The sequence below is a fragment of the Prionailurus bengalensis genome, chromosome C1 (assembly GCF_016509475.1).
Source record: "Prionailurus bengalensis isolate Pbe53 chromosome C1, Fcat_Pben_1.1_paternal_pri, whole genome shotgun sequence".
Taxonomy (NCBI): domain Eukaryota; kingdom Metazoa; phylum Chordata; class Mammalia; order Carnivora; family Felidae; genus Prionailurus; species Prionailurus bengalensis.
Window position 1 is genome coordinate 78248819 of NC_057345.1, and position 26218 is coordinate 78275036.

The 26218-nt window shown below is 35.4% G+C and overlaps 1 protein-coding gene across 4 annotated transcripts in view; it reads left to right on the forward strand.

Moving 5' to 3' along the window:
- Positions 1-16492, forward strand: part of BRDT (bromodomain testis associated) — an 80165-nt gene extending 63673 nt beyond the window's left edge. For all 4 annotated transcript variants that reach the window (XM_043575559.1, XM_043575558.1, XM_043575560.1 and 1 more), the window contains 3 exons: positions 10519-10724; positions 11372-11546; positions 16279-16492. In XM_043575559.1, coding sequence (XP_043431494.1) covers positions 10519-10724; positions 11372-11546; positions 16279-16347 — 450 coding nt within the window. In that variant the 3' untranslated portion in view covers positions 16348-16492. The remainder of the gene's footprint in view (positions 1-10518; positions 10725-11371; positions 11547-16278) is intronic.
- The last annotated feature ends 9726 nt before the right edge of the window (positions 16493-26218 follow it).

Genomic DNA, 26218 nt, shown 5'->3' on the forward strand with positions numbered 1-26218 from the left:
AGCCTGCTTGGGATTTTCTCTCTTTCTCTCTGCCCCTCCTGTGCTCATGCATGCACATGCTCTCTTTCTCTCTCTCAAATAAATAAACATTTTTGTTTATTTTAAGTGTTTATTTTTGAGAGACAGCATGAACAGTGGAGGGGCAGAGAGGGACAAAGGATCTGAAGCAGGCTCTGCGCTGGCTGCAGAGAGCCTGATGTGTGGCTTGAACCCACAAACTGTGAGATCATGACCTGAGTCAAAGTCAGATGCTTATTAACCAACTGAGCCACCCAGGTGCCCCTAAATAAATTTTTTTTTTTAATACCATTTATTGAAGAGATTGTTCTTTGCTCATTCTATACTCTTTACTCCTTTGTTGTACACTAATGGACCAAATTTGTATAATTTCATTTCTGGGCTCTGTTGACCTATGTATCTGTTTTTACGTCAATACCATAGTGTTGTGATTACTATAGCTTTATAATGTAGTTTGAAATTCAGAAACATGATACTAATTTTGTTCTTTTTCAAGATTGCTTTGGCTATTTGAAGTCTTTTGTGGTTCCATAAAAATTTAAAGATTGATTTCTGTGAAAAATGCCATTGAAATTTTGATAGGGATTTCACTGAATCTGTAGATTCCCTTGAGTAGTATGGACATTTTAACAATATTAGTTCTTTCAATCCAGGAGCTTGGAATATTTTCTCATTTATTTATGTCTTCTTCAATTTCTTTCATCAGTTTATTCACCATGGTTACAGTTTTCAGTGTATAGGCCTTTGACTTCCTTAGTTTATTCCTAGGTATTTTTTGTTTTTCTTTTTTGATATAATTGTAAATGGCATTGTATTCTTAGTGTCTCTGACAGTTTGTTATTAGTGTATAGAAACAGCATAAATTTTCATATAATTTTGTGTCCAGCAACTCTACTGAATTTGTTTAATAGTTCTAAAAGGTTTTTGTTGTTGTTGAGTCTATAGGGTTTTCTATATATACTATCATGTAATCTGCAAGTACTGACAGTTTTACTTTGTCCTTTCTGATTTGACTGCCTTGTCTTTACCCTGCCAAATTGCTCTTGCTAGGACTTGTAATACTATGTTGAATAGAATTGCCAAGAGTGGGCATCTTTATTTTGTTCTTGATTTTAGAGGAAAAACGTTCATCTTTTCACTGTTATATTAGCTGCGGGGCTTGTCAGATACAGCTTTTATTATGTTGAGGCATCTTACTTTGATGCCCACTTTATTGAGAGTTTTTACCATAAACAGGTGTTGAATTTTGTTACATGCCTTTTCTGCATTGAGGTAATCATATGATTTTTATTCTTCATTTAGTTAATCTAGTATATCATATTGATTTGTGGATGTTGAACCATCCTTGCATCCCTGGAATAAATCCTACTTGATTGTGATATATGATGCCTTTAATGTATTGTTGAATTGGGTTTGCTAATATTTTGTTGAGGACTTTTGTATGTATGTATGTTCATTAGGGATATTGGCCTATAATTTTCTGGTGTCCTTATCTGGTTTTGGTATCAGGGTAATGCTGGCCTCATAAAATGAGTTTGAAAGACTTTCCCTTCAGGGCACCTGTGTGACTCAGTCAGTTAAACATCTGACTTCAGCTCAGGACATGATTTCACAGTTAGTGAATTCGAGCCCCATATTGGTCTCTCTGTTGGTACTGAGCCTGCTTTGGATCCTCTGTCTCCCTCTCTCTGTCCCTCACCCCCGCCCCCCACACACACATACACAATAAATACACTTAAAAAAAAAAAGACTTCCCCTTTAATTTTGGGGGGGAGCTTGAAAAGGATTAGTATTAATTCTTTAAATGTGAAGCCATCTGGTCTTAGATTTTGTTTGTTTGTTTGAAGGGTTTTGATTACTTAGTGTCCTCACTAGTAATTATTCTGTTCAGATTTTCTGTTTCATCATCATTTAGTCTTGGAGGATTATGTTTTTAGAAATTTATACATTTCTTCCAGGTTGTCCATGTCATTGACATATAATTGCTTATAGTAGACTCTTATCTTCCTTTGTATTGCTGTGGTATAAGTTGTATAGCTCTTTCATTTATGATTCTGCTTATTTGAGTCTTCTTTCTCTTGGTGAGTCTAGTCAAAGGTTTGTCTATTTCCTTTATCTTTACAAAAAAAATCAGCTTTTAGTTTCACTGATCTTTTCTAATGTCTTTTAGGACTCTTTCTTTTTTTTTAAGTTTGTTTATTTTGAGAAAGAGTGGGTGTGAGTGGGAAAGGGGCAGAGAAATATGGAGAGAGAGAAACCCAAGCAGACTCCACACTCAGCACAGAGCCCAACGTGGGGCTTGACCCACGAACCATGATATCATGACCTGAGCTGAAATCAAGAGTTGGATGCTTAATCCACCCAGCCACCCAGGTGCCCCTAAAAATCTATTTCTACTCTGGTCTTTGTTTCTTCCTTCTGTAAGCCTTGGGCTTTGTTCTTTTTCTGGTTCCTTGAGGTATATACAGTTAGGTTTTGTGACATCTTTCTTGTTTTTTGTGTGTGCATTTATCACTGTGAACTTTCCTCCTGAACTGCTTTTTCTGCATCCTATACATTTTAGTATATTTCCATTTTCATTTGTCTCAAGATATTTTTTACTTTTTGATTTCTTGTTTGAGCCATTGGTTGTTCAGTAGTAGAATGTTGTTTAATCTCCATATTTGTTAATTTTCCAGTTTTATTCTTGTAATTGATTCCTGGTTTCATAATGTTGTGGTCAAGAATGATGCTCGATAAATTTCAATCTTTTTAAATTTATGCAGACTTGTTTTGTGGCATAGCACATGATCTATACTAGATGATGTGGCACGTTAACTCTTAGAAGGGCCATCTAGACTTGAATTGTCCAGTGTCTGCTATGGTAGCCACTATCCACATATGGTTATTGAAACCTTGAAGTGTGGCTACTGCAACTGAAGAACTAAGTTTTAATCTTTATTTAATTAAATTTCAAAATTGGTACTCTGTTCACTTTTTGAAACATATAAGTATGTTTGGAACAGCTTGATTGTGCATATCTACTTTTTCAGCTGTATGTTTCATGAAATGCAGTTGCAAATCAATTGTTTCCAATCAGTTTAGCATTTGAATTGAGATATGCTATAAATATATAATAAACACCAATTTGGACTTACAAAAAATATAAAATTATCTTCAAACTTTTACACTGAGTGTATGTTGAAATAATAATGCTTTGAGTATATTTGGATAAATACTAAAATTTTACACTTTTTAAACTTGTTAATGTATTAGAATATTTTTAAAAATTTTAATTCCAGTGTAGTTAACATAGTGTTATATTACTTTCAGGTGTGCAAAAAGTGATTTCAACAATTCCATACATTACTCATTGCTCATAATGATAAGTGTACTCTTAATCCCTCTCACTTCTTTCACGTATCCTCCCACCCACCTCCCCTCTAGTAACCATCAATTTGTATTCTACAATTAAGAATCTGTTTTTTGGTTTGTCTTTTTTGTTTTGTTTCCTAAATTCCACATGAGTGAAATAATATGCTATTTGTCTTTCTCTGAATAGCTAATTTCACTTAGCTAGATGCTAAGTGATCCATCCATGTTGTTGCAACTGGTAAGATTTCGTTCCTTTTTGTGGCTGAGTAATATTCCATTGTATATATATATACTACCTCTTTATCCACTCATCTATCAATGGACATTTGGGTTGCTTCCATAACTTGGCTATTGTAAATAATGCTACAATAAAAATAGTGGTGTTTTTATCTTTTGGAATCAGTGTTTCATATTCTTTGGATAAATACCCAGTAATGGAATAGGGTAGTTCTATTTTTTATTTTTTGAGGACTCCTCATACTGTTTTCCACAGTGGCTGCACCAGTTTGCATGTCCACCAACAACAGTGCACAAGGGTCTGTTTTTTTCCACATCCTTGCCAACACTTGTTTCTTGTGTGTTTGATTATAGCCATTCTGACAGGTGTGAGGTGATCTCATTGTGGTTTTGATTTTCATTTCCCTAATGAGTAATGTTGAGCATCTGTTCATGCATCTTTTGGCCATCTGTCTGTCTTTGGAGAAATGGCCTTTTCATGTCTTCTGCCCATTTTTAAATTGGATTATTTGTGGGTTTTGGTGTTAAGTTCTTTATATATTTTAGATACTGTTTATCCAATATGACATTTGCAAATATCTTCTTCCATTCAGTAGGTTGTGTTTTAGTTCTTTTTATTGTTTCTTTTGCTGTGCAGAAGCTTTTTATTTTGATGTAGTCCCAATAGTTTATTTTTGCTTTTGTTTCCCTTGCCTCAGGAGACATATCTAGAAAAATGTTGCTATGGCTGATGTTAGAGAAATCACTGCCTCTCCTCTCTTCAAGGATTTTTATGGTTTCAAGACTCACGTCTAAATCTTTAATCCATTTTGAGTTTATTTTTGTGTATAGTCTAAGAAAGTAGTTCACTTTTCCTAACACCATTTGTTGAAGAGAATGTCTTTTTTCCCAGCGCATATTCTTGCCTCCTTTGTCAAAGATTTGTTTTTGTCAAAGATTAATCATGGGTTTATTTCTGGGCTCTGTATTCTGTTCCATTGATCAATGAGTCTATTTTTGTGCCAGTACCATTCTGTTTTGGTTACTGTAGCTTTGTAGTATATCTTGAAATCTGGGATTGTGATACCTCCAGTTTCATTCTTGTCCAATATTGCTTTGGGAATTTGGGGTCTTTTGTGGTTCTGTACAAATTTTAAGATTATTTCTTCTAGCTCTGTGAAAAATGCTATAGATATTTTGATAGGGATTGCATTAAATCAGTAGATTGTTTTTGGGTAGTGTGAGCATTTTAACAATATTTGTTCTTCCACCCCATGAGTATGAAATACCTTTACATTTGTTTGTGTCATCTTCAGTTTCTTTCATCAATAGTTTATACTTCTTAGAGTACAGGTCTTTCACCTCCTTGGTTAAGTTTATTCTTATGTGTCTTACTGTTTTTGGTGCAATTGTAAATGGGATCGTTTTCTTAATTTCTCTTTCTGCTACTACATTATTAGCATATAGAAATGCAATGGATTTATGTAAGTTGATTTTTTTTTTTTGTAACCCTGTGACCTCACTGAATTCATTTATCAGTTCTAGTAGTTTTTTTGGTGGAATGTTTGGGTTTTCTATATATAGTATCATGTAATCTACAAACAGCTAAAGTTTTACTTCTTCCTTACCAACTGGGATGCCTTGTATTTCTTTCTTTTGTGTGATTGCTGTAACTAGGATTTCCCACACTATGTTGAATAAAAGTGGTGAGAGCAGACATCCTTACCTTATTCCTGATCTTAGGGGAAAAGTTTCTATTTCATTTATATCTACTCTAATCTTCATCATTTCCTTCCTTCTGATGACTTTTAGGCTTTAAAGCTTTTTCTAGCTCCTGTAGGTGTCAGTTTAGGTTGCTTATTTCAGATGTTTCTTGCATCTTGAGGTAGGCCTGTATTGCTAAAAACTTGCCTCTTAGAACAGCTTTTGCGGGGGGGGGGGGGGGGGATAGGGTAAGGGGCACTAAGGAAGACACTTGTTGGGATGAGCACTGGGTGTTATACTCGGGAGAATCACTGGAATCTACTCCTGAAATCATTATAGCACTATATGCTAACTAGCATGTATATTAAAAAAAAAAATTTACATGTAAAAAAATAATAATTTGTAGAATAAAAAAAAAGAACAGCTTCTCCTGCATCCCAAACATGTTGGACCATTATGTTTTCATTTTCTTTTGTCTCAATGTATTTTTTGATTTCCCCTTTGATTTCTTGGTTGACACATTTGTTGTTTAGTAGCATGATATTTAATTTCCATGTATTTGTTTCAGATTTTTTTTCTTGTGGTTGATGGCTAGTTTCATAGTGTTGTAGTCAGAAAAAGATGTATGGTATGACTTCTTTTTGAATTTCTTGAAACTTGTTTTGTGGCCTAACATGAAATCTATACTGGAGAGTGTTGTGTTTCCACTTGAAAAGAATGTGTATTCTACTGTTTAATGATGGAATGTTCTGAATATACCTATTAGATCCATCTGGTGCTATGTGTCATTCAAAGCCACTGTTTTCTTGTTGATTTTTGTTTGGGTGATCTATCCATTGGTGTAAGTGGGGTGTTCAAGTCCCCTATTATATTGTAATACTATTGATTATTTCCTTTATGTTTGTTGTTAGCTGTTTTATATATTTGGATACTCCCACGTTGGCTGCATAAATATTTACAGTTGTTCTATCTTGTTGGATTTTTCCCTTTATGATTATATAGTGTCCTTCTCTGTCTCTTGTTACAGTCTTTGTTTTAAAGTCTATTTTGTCTAATATAAATATTGCTCCCCTGGCTCTCCTTTTACTTCCATTTGCATGAGAACTGCTTTTCTGTTACTACACCTAATGCAAGGTTCAATCCCACAACCCTGGGGAACCCTCCTGAGCTGAAATCAAGAGTCAGACACTCAACTGATTTAGCCACCCAGGCACCCCTGCATGTATCTTTAGTATGAAATGAGTCTCTTGGAGACAGCATATAGATGGGTCTTGCTTTTTTGCATCCACTCCAAAACCCTCTGTCTTTTGATTGAAGCATTTGGTCCTTTTATATTCAAAGTAATTATTGATAGGAATGGATTTATTGCTATTTTATTGCTTGTTTTATGTTTGCTTTGTAGTTCTTCCCTGTTCCTGTCTTCTCTTGCTCCCTTCTCTCAAGGTTTGCCACCTTTCTTTAGTGACAGACTTTGGATTCTCTTCTATTTATTTTTTTGCTTATCTATTACTGGTTTTTGATTTTTGGTTACTATTAGGTTTATATATAACATCTTCTATATATAGCTGTCTATATTAAAATGATGGTCCCTTAAGTTTGGACCCATTCTTCACTCCTGTCTTCCCCACCTATGTTTCAGGTATGTGGTGTTATACCTTACATCCTTTTATTTTGTAAATCCCTTGACTGATTTTTATAGCCAAACTTAATTTTACTACTTCTGTGTTTCCTACTTTTCTTATTCCTACTTAGGATGTTTCTTTCCACTCAAAGAATCCTCTTTTAATATTTCTTGTAGGGCTGGTTTTGTGGGGCTGAATTCCTTCAACTTTTGTTTGGGAAACTCTATCTCCTTATATTCTAAATGATAGCCTTGCAGGATAGAGCATTCTCTCTCTCTTTTGTTTTAAGTATTTATTTATTTTGGGGGAGAGAGAGTGAAAGAAAGACAGCATGTGGGGAGGGGCAGAGAGAGAGAGACAGAATCACAAGCAGGCTCCGCACTGTCAGCGCAGAGCCCGACACAGGCCCTGACCTCATGAACCATGAGATCATCACCTCAACCAGAATCAAGAATCTGATGCTCAATGAGTCACCCCGACACCCCTAGAGTATTCTTGATTGCAGATTGTTTTTTTCTTTCAGCACTTTGAATATATCATGTCTTCTCCCTTCTTGCTTACAAAGTTTCTGCTGAAGAATCAGCTGATAGCCTTGTGGGGTTTTCCCTTGTATGTAACTTTTTTTTCTCCTGCTGCTTTTAAAACTATAGTTTGCCATTTTAATTTCTACATGTCTTGGAGTAGACCTCCTTGGATTGATTTTTGTTGGGAGCTTTCTGTGCTGGATCTGGATTTCTGGTTTCTTCCTCAGATTTTGGAAGTTTTCAGTTATTATTTCTTCAAATTTTCTGCCCCCCTTTTGTACCTTCTTTTTCTGGGATCCCCATAATGTGAACGTTATTACCTTTGATGGTGTTGCTGACTTTCCTAAGTGTCGTTTCATTATTTATTTATTTATATTTTTGTCTCCTTTTCAGCTTGATTGTTTTCCATTACTCTTTCCTCCAGGTCACTAATCTCTTCTTGTGCTTCCTCTAGTCTACTATTTCTTCCACCTATTTTATTTTTAATTTCAGTTTCTGAGTTTCTCATCTCTGATTGGTTCTTTTTTATATTTTCTATCTCTTTCTTAATGGTCTCGCCGAAGTCTCTTCCACTCTTGTCTGAAGTCCAGTGAGTATAATTATGACCAATACTTTAACTTCTCTATCAGGCGTATTACCTATCTGTTTCACTTAGGTATCTTGCTGTGTATTTTTCCTGTTCTTTCATTTGGGACACATTCTTCTGTCTCCTTGTTTTGTCTAACTCTGTATGTCTGTGTCTGTGTGTTATGAAAGTGAGCTACACCTCTTACACTTGAAAGTAATGGCCTTTTGAAAAAGAGGTTCTATAGAGCCCTGCAACACAGTTGCTCCCTGTTCACCAGAACCTGGAGTTTCAGAAGTGTCTCTTATGTGTGTTGTGTGTGCCTTACTATTGCCTTCAGCCCAGTCATCTGCAATGGCTCTCTCTGCCCGTTGTAGGTAGGATTTAGTCCCAATGCTCTTAATGAGCCAGTCTTTGGTTGCCTTGGATTTGAGTTGACTCAGACCCAGGATTTGCCAGAGACACAGTAGCATAGGTGTTTTGCCCTGACAAGCTTTCTTTCTTTTTTTTGTTTGTTTGTTTGTTTGTTTTTTGAGAGAGGGAGAGGGTGGGGGAGAGTCAGAGAGAGAGAGAGAGAGAGAGAGAGAGAGAGAGGAAGACAGAATCTCAAGCAGGCTCTGTACTATTAGCACAAGCCCAATGCGGGGTTCAATCTCATGAACAGTGAGTCAGTCGCTTAACCGACTGAACCACCAAGGATCCCCACCATGACAAGCTTTCATTATGGCTGGGTACTGCAGCCAGACTAGATGTCTGCCCCCACGCTATTGCTGGGGCTGCATTTGAACTGGTGTGTGTGGTTATCTTTTTCTCTTCCCATGGTAGGGGTCACTTTGGAGTGGTGCTGGCCCCTTTCAGGGCTGCTTGCACACTGCCAGGCTTGTGGCATCACTTTGGATGGTCTCAGTGCCCAGGGAATATTTAAGGACTTGGACTCTGCTTTCCTGGTTTCTGAGTTCAGAGCCCTCTTATTTTTAATGTTTCAAGTGTTAAAGTCCTGCTGATTGTAAGAACTTGTGAAATTTTGCCTCTATGGCTTTCAAAGCCAAATATTATGGAGCTTCATCTTCCTGGTGCCTAGGGTGTCTGTTTCTCTCTTCTCCCTATGCTCAGCATCCTCCCTCCCACAGATAGTCCCACAGGGAGTCTGTTGGGTCTGTTTAGTTCCCCACCACCTCTAGCCCTTCCTACCCTCTTTGACATGGCCTCTTCTCTGTATTTAGCTGTGTAGAGGCTGTTCTGCTAGTCTTTGGTGATTTTCTGGGTTACTTACATTTATATGCTTGTTACCTAGTTGTATCCATGGAACAAGGTAAGCTTAAGATCCTCCTCCTCCACCTTCTTCCAGATATAATCCCTGTAGTGGAAAATTTTAAAGTATATATATTTCTGTTGGATTGCACTGATCTAGATCATGACACATCTCCCTTAAGAACAGCAGTCACAATCAGTTAATTATTAAGAAAGGAAAGACAAAGGCATGTCAGAGGGTTCCCAACAAATATGGCATTATCTTTCTTTGCCTCTTATTAATAATTTGTATATTTGGTTTATTTCCCCTATAGGACCAAAAATATCTTTATTTACAGTGACTAGTTTACTTATTTTTATATTCCTTGCAGATTCTCGTACTCTTAATATACAGTTGACCCTTGGGGCACCTGGGTGGCTCAGTCGGTTAAGCATCCAACATCAGCTCAGGTCATGATCTCGCAGTTCGTGAGTTCGAGCTCTGTGTCAGGCTCTGTGCTAACAGCTCAGAGCCTGGAGTCTGCTTCTGATTCTGTCTGTCTCTCTCTCTCTGCCCCTCCCCCACTCACACTCCGTCTCTGTCTCTCAAAAATGAATAAATGTTAAAAAATATATATTTTTTAATATACAGTTGACCCTTGAACAACAGAGGTTTTGAACTGTGTGGGTCCCCTTATAGTTTTTGATACAGTTTGATACAGTTTTGATATAGTTTGATATAGTTTTGATACAGTTTGTACAGTTTTTTGATACAGTATAGTATTGTTAATATATTTTTATCTTCATTGTGATTTTCTCAACAACATTTTCTCTTCTAGCTTACTTTATGGTCAGAATATAGTATGTAATACATATAACATAGAAAATATGTGTTAACTGACTGCTTATGTCACTGGTTAAGGCCTCTAGTCAACAGTAGGCAATTAGTTTTTTGGGGGAGTCAGAAGTTATACATGGACTTTTGACTATGCAGGCATCGGCACCCCTAATCCCCATGTTGTTCAAGGGTCAACTGTATATGTTTTACATTAAATCGAAATAATTGGTAAGTATGCTATTTTAATTTGGTCTTAGATGATTGAGTTTATCTGTTAATCATATTTTCATATTTTTTCTGACATCAGTTACCTTTAACTTAAGTTTAATAAAATTACAGGAAGTTCTTTAGAATCTTACTGTGATCTATTACTATATCAAAAATTATTGTTTTCCTTCCAAAATGTTGACATCTGTAGACACAGACTGAATCAACTATTTGTTTTAGGATATAAAGATCAAGAATGCAGACTCTTGGAAAAGTTTAGGCAAACCAGTCAAAACATCAGGTGTACTAAAGTCCTCAGATGAGCTCTTCAACCAATTTAGAAAAGCAGCAATAGAAAAAGAAGTAAAAGCTCGAACACAGGAACTAATTCGGAAACATGTGGAACAAAATACAAAGGAAACAAAAGTATTGCAAGAAAATCAGAGGTCTGTAATTTACTGGATTATAACTTGGGAGATATGGACTTTTTTTTTTTTTTCCATTTATCAGTTCCTTTTTATTCAAGTATTCATTCATATCTGCATGCATTGACTATGTGTAGCAATCTCCATTCCCTATGATGGACATATAATTTTAAATATATTAAATTTCTTTTTTGTCAAGTGACCATGATTAAGCTATTTAGTAGAATACAGAGCAAATTATAACTGCAAAAAGCAAATTTTTATTGATTTTTTTAATTAACAAGTAGTATCTACTTTGAAGAGGATAGAACTTATCAAGTGATTAAACTATCAAAGATACTAATGTAACTAAATTAGAAAGACGTTGTTTTCCAGAAATGTCTTAATGTTTCCATTCTATGTGTAAGAACATAATGCAGTTGTATATAACCTTGGTCACAGTTTCTATGTAAACTTCTCTTTGTTAATATAGATTGATTGTCTTTGTAAAATTTGACATCAAAAGTTAAGCTTAAAAATGGCATCATAACAAAAACCAACATCACAACATGACAAGGGGAATCTAAAACATTGCTTTATATTTATACTTTAATGACATATCTTTGTAATGTAATAAAAACTTTTAAGGAACTTTTGAAACCCACTTTGAGCTATACTGTTTCTTTAAGGGACCTTGGCTGCATTCAACAATCTTTTTCAAGTAAAATGCAAAACCAGTGCCTTGGAAAAGAGCAGAAAGAACATCAGCAGTCTTTGGAAACTCAAGATAAATACAAACTCTTGCTTCTCAAAGACCGTAATTTAGCAAGGGAGAAAGAGCAAGAGCGGAGGAGGAGAGAAGCAGTAAGTAAATTTTAGTTCATTAAATCTAAGGAAAGATTTAACAGAGTACTGTCTTTTACATGTTCAAAGATATATTCAGGGTGATTTTCCGTGACAGTGGAGTTACATCTTTAGTGAGGATCAAGTTTTAAAATCAGAGCCTAAAATAAAAATTTTATACTCGAAGATCTAGAATATAATCATAGAGTATTGTCTTAGAGCTACTAGACTATGTGGTTCAAATACTAGTTCTCCCATTTTCTAGACTTTTGGGCTTGGCAATTTATTTAACCACTCTGTACCTCAGTCTACTTGTCGGTAATAAATAATACCTATTCTAAAGATGGAATGAATTTACATGTAGTAAACACATAGGAAAGTGCCTGGCACATAAAGTGGTTCATTACTTACAGTTTTTACTCTTGAAAAAATCAATAAACTATCTATAAATTGTGGCCCAGAGTTATGCCATCTGCATAACTGCCCCAGGTCAGTGTTTCTTTAGTTCAACACTAGAGGAAGAAGTTGACTTCTATTATATGTCAACTATATCTTAATAAGATTGGAAAGAAAAAAAACCTGACTTGCTTAGGAGCCTTAATATACAGAAAATGATGTTTTAAAAACTAGGATTTCTTCTTTCATCCATGGATTATTTTTTCATTTTTATTTTGTTTTGTTTTTTATTTTGAGAGGGGGCAGAGAGAGGGGGGGGAGAGAAAGAATCCCAAGCAGGCACCATACTGCTGGCTCAGCACAGAGCCTGATGTGGGGCTCAGTCTGCAAACCATGAGATCATGACCAGTGTTGAAATCAAGAGTCGGATGCTTAACCCACAGAGCCACCCAGGTGCCCCTCAGCCATGGATTATTTATTTAGAAGTATATTAGTTTCCAAATATTTGGGAATTATCTGGCTAGTAATTTGTTATTAATTTCTAATTAAATTCCAGTGTAATCAGAGAATATATAATGTATTGGATCCATTGAGACTTTTTTTTTTTTTAATTTTTATTTTGAGAGAGGGAGCATGAGTGGGGGAGGGGCAGAGGGAGATAGTAAAAATCCCAAGCAGGCTCCACTCTCAGCTCAGTGCAGAGTCCAACTTAGGGCTCAATCTCATAACCGATGCTTAACTGACTGCACCACTCAGGCGCCCCCATTGAGACTTTTTTAATGTTCCACATTATGGTCTACCTTGGTAAATATTCTGTGTGCACATGAGCAGAATGTATGTTCTGGTGCCCCAACCAGAGGGGGCACTGGCATCTATGATTGTATGATTTGCAGATTTGTCTTTTTATCTTTATAATTCTATTTTATTTCACGTATTTTGAAGCTGCATTGTTAGGCACCTAACATTTAGGGTTTTTATGGCCTCTTGATTAATTGACCCCTTTTCATTACAAAATGATTTACTTGATTCCTGGTATTATTTACTCTGAAATATAACCACTTCAACTTTTGTATGACTAGTGTTGACATGATTTAAAAAATGTTTTCATTCTTTTATTTTTAACCTAACTGTGTTTTTATATTTAAAGTGAGTTTCATGTAGGCAACATGTATTGAGATCTTTTTTTTTTAATCCAATCTCTGTCTTTTATAGGAGTGTGTAGATCAACTGCGTTCAATATGATTATTGATATGGTTAAGTTTGAATGCAACATCTTGTTCTTTTCTGTTTGTCCATTCTTTTTATCTCCTTTTTTTCCTGAATTCTTTTAATCAAGCATTTTTATGATACCATTTTATTTTCTTCATTGACTTATTATCACTAACACTTTGTTATTTGATGGTTGCTTTAGGATTTTAGTACATACATTAGCTTCGCACAGTGTTCCTGTGAGTTATGCTATACCACTTCACATTTGATAGAATAGCTTTACAACAGTGTACTTCCATTTCTACCTTCCCTGCTTTTATGCTAATATTTAAGCCATAAAATAATCTTTTTAAAAGTTTTAAATAAGTTAAAATTTTATGTTTACCTGTGTAGTTACCATTTCCAGTGCTCTTCGTTCATTTAGCTCCAGATTTCCAAATGATACAATTTTCCTTCTTCCTAAAGGACTTTTAACATTTCTGGTAGCGTAGGTCAGTTGGTAATGAATTCTTTCAGCTTCTGTGTATCTGAAAATATCTTTATTTGGCCTTTTTATATCAGTAATAGACTTTATATTTTAGATCATTTTAGATTCACAGCAAAGTTGAGCTTAAAATACAATGAGTTTCCACATACTCCTCCCCTCCTCCCATCAACACAAAACTTTCCACACCATCAGCACCCCACAGTCCATGAACCAACATTAACACATCACTGTCAACCTTGGTTTATCAAGCAAAATCCATAGTTTACTTCAACATTCACACTTAGTGTTGTACTTTTTATGGGTTTGACAAATGTATGATGACATAGATCAACAATTACAGTACCATCAGATTAATTTCCCTTTCTGGGGTGCCTGGGTGGCTTAGTCAGTTAAGCATCTGACTTTTGATCTCAGCTCAGGTCTTGATCTCAGGGTTGTGAGTTCGAGCCCTGCTGGGGGTGTAGCCTACTAAAAAATAAGAGTAATTTCCCTTTCTTAAAAGTCACCTGGGGGTGCTTGGGTAGCTCAGTCGGTTGAGTGTCTGACTTCGGCACAGATCATGATCTCACAGTTCGTGAGTTCAAACCCCACATAGGGCTTGCTGCTGTCAGCATGGAGCCTACATTGGATCCTCTGTCCCCTTCTCTCTCTGCCCCCTACCCTACTTGTGCTCTCTCAAAAATAAATAAAACATTTTTAAGTCTTTTTCTTTAAAAAAAATTGCTTGTGTGCGTTCTACTCATGCCTTCCAACCACTGATCTGTTTATCTCCATAGTTTTGCCTTTTCCAGAATGTCATATAGTTGGAATCATATAATATGTAGCTGCTTCAGATTGGTTTCTTTCATTTTAGTAATATGAATTTAAGGTTCCTCTATGTCTTTTTGTAGCTTAATAGCTTTTTTTTCCCTTTGGCTGACTAAATACTTCCATTATGTGGATGTACCACAGTTTATCCATTCATCTATTGACAGACATATTGGTTGTTTCCAGCTTACAGCATTTACAGTAATCCACTATAAATATTTGTGTGCAGGTTTTTGTGTGGATGTGTTTTAAACTGGCCTTTTTTTAAATATGCTTTTGCTGGATATAGAATTCTAGATGGTTAGTGTTCTTTTCCCATTATTTATTTTTGAGAGAGAGAGAGACAGACAGAGCGTGAGTGGGGGAGGGCCAGAGAGAGATGGAGACTAGAAACTGGAGCAGGCTTCAGGCTCTGAGCTGTCAGATACTTAACCAAATGAGCATGCAGTTCTTGATCTTGAGGTTGTGAGTTCAACCCTAAGTTACGTGTAGAGATTGCTTAAAAAATAAAACCTTTTTTAAAAAAAAGTGGTCTGGGTAAAGATTTTAAGAATTTATTTTTGGGGCGTCTGGGTGGCTCTGTTGGTTAAGCATCCAACTCTTGATTTTGGCTCAGGTCATGATCTCATAGTTGTGAGGTGGAACCCCACAATTCTCTCTCCCTCCACCCCTCTCCTGCTCACATGCACTCTCTCTCTCAAAAAAAAATTCCTTTGTTCCTATGGCATATTTATAGAAATATTTATAGTTTATAAGAGTCACATATATTATCCTTTTGGTAGCTAAATCATAATTCTAAATCTTCTCCCACATAGCCAATAAGAATACTGATTCTCATCAAGGAAGTTAACCAATTGATTGCAAATTGGCACATTTATCCATCACTCTGGGCTGTTACTATTTACTGATAAAAAAAAATTTTTTTTAATTTCATAGTTGGTATCATTTCAGATGCCAAAGACTAGTACCACATGGGCATTTATAGAAGGCTTCAAATATAGGAAACATTTATTTCCTTTGTCTTAATTTGCTTTTTGTTTACTTTGTTATTTTTAATGGCTTTTTAGCATTTAATGAAAAACAGTGTGCTAAATGTTACATATGCATTCTGATTCGATCTTCATAAATACCTACATTTGACAATATATAAAATAAACTTGGTTACAAAATTTGTCCTAGGTTACATAGTAAGTGGCGGAATCAAGGAAAGCCTGTAACTTTAATGTTAATAGTTTTCTCAAATAGTTAAGATATTGGTTTATTCAGAAAATAATTTTACGTGTCTTAGCACACTATGTTGATTACAGAGGTAGATGAAACAATATAATCTCAGTTCACATTCTTAATATTTTGCCAACATTGAGACTTTACTCTCTTAGTTGAAGAGAGAAGTTAAACTTGTTCTCAGTGTTCTTGTAAGTTTTAAAACCTTTACTTATCACATGAGCAATATATTTTTTTTAATGTTTATTTATTTTTGAGAGAGAGACAGAGGGCAAGCAGGACAGGGGCAAAGAGAGAGGTAGACACAGAATCTGAAGCAGGCTCCAGGCTCTGAGCTGTCAGCACAGAGCCCGATGCGGGGCTTGAACTTACAGAGACCACAAGAACATGACCTGAGCTGAAGTCAGATGCTCAACCGAATGAGCCACCCAGGTGCCCCAGATGTGAGCAATATTTTAACAAAAATCAGATAGTATTTGAACAGAAATAGAAAACTGCATAAACTCATTATGTTAAATAGTGTTCATTTTGTATAATTTGTTTCAAATGTTGTGTAATCATTTTTATATAGTTATAATGAAGGCATACATTTTTTAAAAGTAACATTGAATATTTTCCTTCTTTCTACAGATGGCTGGTACCATTGACATGACTCTTCAAAGCGATATTATGACAATGTTTGAAAACAACTTTGATTAAAACTTTTTAAATTAACCATCAGCTTAAAATGAATGATTTAAAAGATTAAAATGCATATGGTAAAATGATTGCTTTCAAACACCAGGATACCAATCTTATATTGTATTTTTGACTGCTCTAAAATGATTAAACAATTTTCACTATATTTTTTAATAGCTATATGTTCATTTTCTAAATGGTGTAATTTACAGGAAATTTTATAATTTTGAATCCCTAAAAATTGAATAAATTCCCAGATTTTATTTATTTTATAAATAATAGTCTGCTATGTATTATAGGCCTGTATAAGCAATGAAAATCCGAAAGAGATAGCCCCTTGTTTAAAAATGAAAAAAATATATAAAGGTATATAAAAACCAGTTCCTGTTGAGTTTTTAACTTTTATAACAAGTATCTATCTGCCTTCAAAAACATTTAGAACCTCTAACAAATAATACTTGGTTTCTTTGAGCATCAGGTTACGTAAAATTCTCTGCTGATTCTGTATGCAAAGTTGATAATGAAATCTAGCTTAAAGAAAATGTTACCTATGGTTTGGTTGATGTTAAATTTGAGCAAAATAATAGTAAATATGATGTAAGTTTCTATAGGAACTTATACATTTCTTAATGTGAATATGTGATAGCAATGAATGTTTACATTTTTACTTAACTATATAGTATTTATTTTAAATCTGTAAATTATTTTTGTTTCATCATCCTCAAGTTGCAATTATGTATCAATCATGTGTATCTGCTTCATATATTTTAACATTTTGCACTCTTGAAGTGTAAAATGATTCAGGCAGTATTAAGATACCATCTAAAGTAAAAATTCAAAGTTTGTGTGTATTATTGAGAGAAAGAGGAAAAGTTTTCTTGACTTCACTTGTTTTATAATCAATATAATTTTTTGAAATACTTTAAACTACAGCCATTTTTTAAATTACGATCAACTAGTAGCTAAAATGGTGGTGACACCTTCAGGAAACAGCTAGAATTAAAGTGGTAATCATATCCACTCAACTATAGCTATTTTTTAACCAAGAAATTAGTGTGTGTGTGTGTGTGTGTGTGTGTGTATATATATATATATACATATATATATATATATACACACACACTGAATAGTATGCATTGTTATTTTCGTAAAAGATCATCTGTAGATTAGATACACCTGTGTGTATTTTTTTTTTAAGGAATTTATATCAGATATATGTAGTGATTAGCAGAGAAAATATCGGCTTACTAACTAACTGATCCTTCCTATATTAGGCATTATTTTTTAGTAAAAGACTGTCGCTTTTTTTTAACTTCTTGTATGGAGTTTATTTCTGTTAATTTTACGCATGAAATACTGCATGTAACTTATTTGCCTTCAACTCAAGCCTAGTTTTGTGAGGACCCCATTTCTGTCCCCATCTCTTACTACTCTCCAACTTCTAAAACTGCTTCATATTGTTTTCTGGGATTCGGCATCAGTCCCGATATAATCAAGATTTTGCTTGTTTTTTCCCTCTTTTTCTTCTTGAGTTGTCTGGAAATGTGGTCCCAGGACCAGCTGCATTAGCATCATCTGAGAATGTTTTAGAAATGCAAATTTTCAGACTTCAGAATTACTGAGTCAGAAACTCTGGGTGCAGGGTCCAATCATCCTTAGTTGAACGGTGATTCTAATACACATTAAAGTTGGAGAACCACTGCTCTGACTGAACCTGGGCTCTCCCTTGCAAGCTCTCATTTAGTCCGTTTCTTCACTAGTGTTTTTCTTACCTTTAGGGTGCCTCTTGCAGACCATCTCCCCCCCCCCACCCTCGCAGTTCCTCCTTTTGATCCTCAGCTTTAAGTTTGTCATGATCATCAGACTATACCACCCATAGTCATTTACCATCCCTGGTTCACTCCTTGTTTCCCAGAGATTTTAGTCTCTGTCTCAATATTTCTCTCTAATGGACACTTCTCAGTCCCTTGACCTCCCTGCTAATGATCAAAATAGCTAATTAACTTTAACCACTCCTTTGTCATTGCCAATAACTAAAATCTTTCCTTGATCTCAATTTCAAGCACGCTAGTTTCTTACTACTTCCTCATACCTTTTTCTAGCTTACTCCAGATAACCCTTGACTCCAACAATTGTTAGACCTCACCATGACCTTAAAATCCATTAATCCTATAGATTTTCACAGTACCTCTCCCCTTCATACCCTCACTGCTTTCCTTATGCAAGTTTCTGTTCCTTATAATTTACTTTCATGTTGTATTCACTTGGCAAAACTCAAATCCTTATTAAATCTGACTACCCTCTCTGCACCCATGAAGCTGTGGTTACAGAAACACATGGAACCATAACCAGTCTCACTTCAAATTCATGAGCATAAACTCGTTAGCCGTAATGCTGCCCAGAAATCTTACTACCAATGTAGAGATAGTAAGAAACACTTTCCTCTCCACCCCAACTATTGAGAGATCAAAGATTTTTCAATCTTCTTTTGCTCATCCAAATATAGACATGTCAGGACACTGAGGGGGTTGTTTTTACAAAAACATGATCATTTACACATGTTACTTGACAGTTGGGTTTTTCTTAATGCATCATGAGCATCTGTCTAGGTCTTTAAATGGACATAGACTAATTCATTCTTTTTTAAAAGTATGTATTTCATTCCATAGAACAGACATATCATGGGGCGCCTGGGTGGCTTGGTCGGTTAAGTGCCAGACTTCGGCTCAGGTCATGATTTCATGGTTCGTGGGTTCAAGTTCCACGTGGGGCTCTATGTCGACAGCTCAGCCTGGAGCCTGCTTCAGATTCTGTCTCCCTCTCTCTCTACCCCTTCTCAGCTCTCTCTCTCTCTCTCTCTCAAAAGTAAATAAATGTTAAAATTTTATTTTTTTTTTAAAGAACAGACATATCATGATTTATGTAATCCCCTACTGATTCAGTTGATTCCAGTCTTTTTCTACCATGAACAATGCTGAAGTAAGTATACTGTTTATGTAGCCTTGCATAATTGTGCTTCTATTTCTAAAGAGTAGAGTTCTTAAAATGGGATTGCTGGGTTAGAAGTTACAATCAAAGGGAGTAGTTTTTATTTTAATGGGAGGTACCAGAGAACTTTTCCAAAAAATGTTAGATCAGGTCACATTCCTAGGAGTTTGAAAGTACTATTTTCCCCATTATTCTCACCAGCATTGGATATTACTGCCTTCCTATTCTTTGCTAATCTGAATGAAAAAATTATAATCGGCTTTTTAAATTTCTATTTCCCAGACAACAGGTGGAGTAGATTCTCTTGTATTTGTTAGCCATGTGACTTGCCTAAAAACCAATAATATCCTTTACTCATTCTCCTTTTGGGTTATCTTATCAATGTTACAAGGCTGCTGCTGCTGCTTCTTCTTTTTTTTAAATGTTGGTCCTCTGGTTTGAAACACTTTTTCAGAATCTACTGCTTGTCTTTTGAGATTTATTGCCTTTTTTTCCATTAAAATTTAAAATTTTATATAGCCGTATGTCTGGATTTTCCTTTATAGTGTCTGGCTATTCTGCCTTGTTTTGGATTGTATCCCCCACGTCAAGATGATAAAATAGTCTTTATTTTGTACTTAAAACCCAGACAATTAGATTTTACACTAAGATTCCAGGTGGATTAAAGACATTTTTATATATAGTAAGAGATAGGGAACCAGATTTCTTTTTTTTCTAAATGAACTATCAATTATGCTGCCACGGTTTACTTAGCGAACCTTCGAATGGCAATAGCTCTCACTCTAAGAAATTTATAATCACTTTATCCAATTTGTAAAAGTTGAGTGAAAATAAAAACTAGAATTTTGATTGGGATTAGATTATAATTAAGTTTAGAGACCTACCAATTTTGTTTCTAGTATTACAAATATATCCTGCATGAGACCCATTTTTTAAGGCATTACCAGTCTCAGAGGCAGGGGAAACTCTCTGAGGACCAACCCCCTCCCTGCCACACACACATTTAGTTGGGAGGAGAGCAGTAAGCAACTGAAATGGTAGGGCTCTCTTGAGGTCAGATGCCAGGACCAATGTTGAGGGAATGTTGTCTTCAAGAAGCTGGAGTGGTCCCAGGTTGGCTAGAGACATAAGCAGGATCACCACAAATTAAGGTCAAGAAATTAGTATCAAAGATGAATGATACAAAAAGCAAGCCACAGTGGGTGAGAGTTAGCAGAAACAATGAACAACAAATATAGTTCATCACCTTCTTTCCAGGGCTGCAGTAGACTAGCTATTTGTAAAATGTTTACAGAAATAAGATTTTTGGAGGAAAATGGGCAGATTTGGAAAAAGATTTGTAGGAAAGAAAGTGTTGAAGTAAACCAAAAGCAAAACTCAATGGATGGGTTAAAACAATTAGACACATAAAGAGAAAATCAGCTAGAAATTATATACAGTAAATGTACCAGGATATAGCACAGACAAGGAGAAAGAAAATGCAAGAGCTATTAAGAGATCTATAGCAGGGATTGGCAGAGTACATCCCAAAGAAATCCATACCTATTTTTCAATGGTCTTAACAATACCATAAGCAGGCAGAGAAATGGAGTGATCGCCAAATAGAAATAATGAGTTATTAGCAACAATGACCACCAAAAAGAGTGGAATTAAATCTTCAAATTTTTGAGAGAAAAATAACTGTCAGCTTGAAATGCAAAGAAATTTTGGACGGCTATGATTTTTCCAGAATTAAACATGCATGTGTTAATTGTGAAGTTTATTTTCTTATTGTGTATGTATATAGAACTTTCCTCGCATCACAACCTTTTGATACTGTCCCTTAGGACACAGTTGTCAGTAACAATGTATCTCAATCATGGCTGCTTCTGTTTATTTTTTTTTATTAACAAAGTTTCATAATGTTAGCATCTCGTTTTTGCAATCTCTATGTCTGAACTGTTTGTCACAGGAGAGTGTGTATTGATGAAATTCTCAATTTGGGTGGTTAAAAAAAATTTCTTTAGGGAGGGAAGGAAAATCTAAACATTTCACTGCTGAATGCAGGTTTCTTTCAGATTGTATGTAATCTATATACATTGTGTGTATAAAGAATGATCTTAGGTAATTGTGCTGTATCTATGTTTATCACTAGTCTTTGATTAAATAAAAAAGAAAGTTACCAGCTTGGAATTCTGTACCCAGCAAAACTATCAAAATGAAAGTGAAATAAAAATTTACTACAAAATGTTTTACTCTAAAGCAAATGTATAAAGGATATTCCATTTTCATGGAAAGTATGGCAGTGTGAGATGCCCTATTCCATCTTGTAATTATGCCACCTGGAACATATGGTCTTTAATATTGATGTGGCAGAGCAAGATAGGATCACACTGGATGTTTTTAAGGGCCAGACTTGGTAGAGACTTAGACTTCTTGCACTCATATCCTTCTGGCCACAACCCACTTGGGCATACTTGACTACAGAGCAACATATGAATATAAGTAATTCTCTGTCATACACAGGCATTTCACTTAAGAGGAAAGTCATGTAGTTAATAAACATGAAAAGATACTCAGCCTTCTTATGTGTGGCATATGAAAATTTGAGGCCATAAGAAATACCAGTTTTTACCTATTGAATTAGCAAAAATAAGGTCTCTAACATTATAAAACATTGGAGAGGATCAATGGGAACTCATATGCTGCTACTGGGGAGTGTAAATAGATACTGCCATTTTATAACCAACAACAGAATGCACTTTTTTTTTTTTTTAAAGCATCCATGGGATGTTCACCAAGACACTATCTCCTGGGTCATGAAACAAATTTAAAACAATTGAAATTATGTAGAGTATGTTCTTTAATCATAATAGTATCAGATCATAAATCAATAACAGACAATAGGAAAATCACAACACTAAACAATCCACTTACGAATAATTGATGGATCAAAGACGAAATCTTTTTAAGTTTATTTTGACAGAGAGAGAGAATGCAAGCAAGGGGGGGGGGGGGAGTGGAGAGAGAATCACCAGCAGGCTCTGTGCCGCCAGTACAGAGCCTGATGTGGGGATTGAACTCATGAACTGCGAGATCATGACCTGAGCCAAAATCAAGAAGCAGACGCTTAACTGGTTGCCTAGGCACCACCAAGGAGGAAATCTTACAAGAAAATTTTAAAAACACAGAAATGAATGTCAACATACAACATACTAAAATATGTAGGATGCTGTTAAAGAGTACTAAATTTAGAAGTGCCAAGTGCTTGCATTAGAAACAAGGAAAAGTCTTAAATCAATAATCTTAATTCCCTAACTCAACAACCTAGAAAAAGCACATCCAAAGCAGGACCAGAGCAGAGATTAATGAAATTGAAAAAAACAAACAAAAAAAGCTGGTGGTTGAGGGAGAAAAGGTAGTGTTTAAACAGCTAGCAAGACTAACAAAAAGACAGAAATTACCAACAGTAAGAATGAAGTAGTGAGTATCACCAAAGATCCTACAACTGTTAAAAAAAAAAATAGAAAGGAATACTACCGATAACTACATTAAAAAAATTGAAGTGGACCAATTCTTCAAATAATAAACTACCAAAATTCAAAATGAAATAATCTGAATAGCCCTGTAACATTAATTTCAATTCATAATTTAAAAGCTCCTGAGAAAGAGATCTCCAAGTCTATACAGTTCCACTGGAAAATTACACCAAACATTTAGAGAAGAATTAATGCTAATTTAAGACAGTCTCTTCCAGAAAAATCTATTCCAGAAAATTCTTCCAGAAATTGGTTATATAATTTTTATCAACAGGACAAAAATTTTCTTTTTTAAGATTTTGATTGCAAGTAATCTCTATTCCCAATGTGGGGCTCAAATTTACAACCCCAAGATCAAGAGTCACATGCTGTACTGACAGAGCCAGCCACGTGTCCCACAACAGGACAAATTTTATCATTGGGAAGAAGGAACACTTCCCAACTCATTTTATAAGGCCAGTATTACCCTGATACTAGAACCAAATCCAAAAAAAAAAAGAAAAGAAAAGAAAAAAGAGGCTGCAGGCATTATCTCTCATGAATTTAGTTAGACACAAACATCTTCAACAAAATATTAGCAAATTTTGTAAATGCTGCAATAGATGAACATAATTATATACCATGAAAAATTGATTTATTCTAGGTATGCAAAGCTGTTTCAACATTTGAAATTAATCAGTGTAATCCAAAATCCAGCTTGTTTGGATTCAGCAAGTTTTTCAGGGAAATATCTTCAATCTGATAGAGTATCCAGAAAAAATCCACAGCTAATGTTATACTTAATGGTGTTAAGTATAAAGAGCATCCAGAAAAAATCTGCAGCTAATGTTGTACTTAAGACTCCATGATTTCCCCCTAATTTGGGAACATGGCAAGAATATCCACTCTGAACCATTCTTATTCAACATAGAATTAGAAATTCCATCCAATGTAATAAAGAAAAAGAAAAGTCATACAGATTGTTTCAGTTGGGTTTTTTTTTTTCAATTTCATTAGCTATACTTTCCCAAAATAATATCAAATAATGGAAGCGATAGTAATCATTCTTATTTACAATTTTAAAGAAAAGTACAGGATTTCACCATAAGCTATGGGGATTTTTTTTTTGAAATTGTAACATTTAAGCAGTTTCTGAATTAATTTAGCTGAATTTTTGCACATGATTTTCTACATGGTAAATCCCAAGAAATCTACAAAAAACTTACAATAAATGACATAAGCAAGGTCACAGGATACAGTATCAACATACAAAAATAAATCTGATCTCTCTTACTAATGAGCATATGGTAACTTAAAAACAATAACATTTATAATCACTCCAAAGAAAATGAAATACTTAGGTATATGTTTAACAAAATGTACAGGATCTGTATGCTGAAACTTACAAAATGCTTATGGAAGAAATTGAAGAAAAAATTAAACAGACCTATTGTGTTCATAGATTGGAAGACAACACAGGAAAGATTCAGTTCTCAAACTAATCTGTTTTAATGCACATCCTATAAAATCCTAGTGAAGTTTTTCACAGACATAGACAAGCTTATGCTAAAACTCAGAATGGCAAAGGCGCTAGAATGAAGAACATTGACAAAAAAGGTGAGAGGAATAATTCTGTACGATATCAAGACTTATTATAAAGCTACAGTAATCAAGAAAATGTGGTATTAGTGGAATAGTGGACCCCAGAGCAAAGAACTCAGAAATAGACCCACACAAATAGGCTCAAGTGATTTTTGACAATGGTGCAATTCAATGGAGAAAAGACAGTCTTTTCAGCAAATGGTGCTGGAGCAATTGGATATCCATGGGAATGGGAACTCAACCTAAAACTTGTATCTTATCCAAAAAGTAACACACAATGGATCTTGGATTCAGATGTAAAATAGAAAACTATAAAAATTTTAGAAAAAAAAATCTTTAGGTTCTACGGTTAGGCAAAGAGTTTTTAGACTTGATCCCAAAAGTATGGTCCATAAATGAAAAAACTGATAAACTGGATCTCATCAAAATTAGAAATTTTGCTCTGTGAAAAGGTAAGCTACGGATTAGGAAAATATTTACAAACCATATGTCTGACAAGGAATGGCATATAAGAAGATATATCTATCTATATCTATATCTATATAGATATAGATATAGATAGATATATCTCAAAATCCAACAGTAAAAAGAACTAATTAGAATGGGCAAAAGACATGAACAAAATTTCACCAAACAGCATATACATATAGCAAACACACATATGAAAGCATGTTCACCATCATTAGTAGCCATCAGTGACATGTAAATTGAAATCACAATGAGCTTTCACTGCACACCTATCAGGAAGGTTAAAATAAAAAATAGTGACTACACAAAATGCTGGCAAGGATGCAGAGAAACTGGATCATTCATACATTTCTTGTGGGAATGTAAAATGGTATCTAGCCACACTAGAAACCAGTTGTCACTTTCTTATAAATAAAACATACAAAGCCTCACCCAGTTTCCCTTTAGCCTTAGACTGTGTGCCGCCATCACCATCATGCTCGGCGCCCACTCTACCCCTTTGCAGTGCAGCAGCGGCCACCCCCCAATGCCAGCCCCTGAGGCCTCCTGTACCCTGCTCTGTCCTCCAGCCTCATGGCCGCTTTCCAGTCAATTCCCTGCTGCTCCCAGGGGTCACATGAGACAGATGACGAGTTTGATGTTCACTGGGCAACATGCTTCAACAAGTCAGATATCGATGCCTGGGAATTGTCATAAAGGGATGAACACACTTCTTGGCTATGATCTGGTTCAAAAACCCAAAATCACTAATGCTACTCTGTGTTAATTGACGCAGATGGTTAAATGTTTTGCTAGTGCAGTTCACATCCTAGAAGTTGTGAAGGACAAAGCAGGACCTCACAAGGAAATCTACCACTATATTATCCAGGAACTTAGACCAACTTTTATGTTTATTTATTTTTGAGAGAGAGAGAGAGAGAGAGAGAGAGAGAGAGAGAGAGAGAGAGAGAGAGAGAGGGAGTGTGAGCAGGGGAGGGGCAGAGACAGAGGGAGACAGAATCAGAAGCAGGTTCCAGGCTTGAGCTTGTCAGCACAGAGCCTGATGTGGGACTTGAACTCACAGGCTGTGAGATCATGACCCCAGCAAACTCTACCACCTATAGGGCACTGATCATGACCTACTACAACTGGGGAGAAGAAAACAGAAATAAACCTAATCTGGGACAGGGGAAGGAAATGTATCATAGCTCTAGACCATTAGAGAGACCCTGTCACTGGGGACAGGAAAGATCATTGAGAAGATCTCACCTTGAAATCCAAGATGCTCTGATATCCTAATATCCATAGTGTCTGCCTGTGAGGTTGAATTAGGACAGCAGAGAATGCCCTTTTCCCTC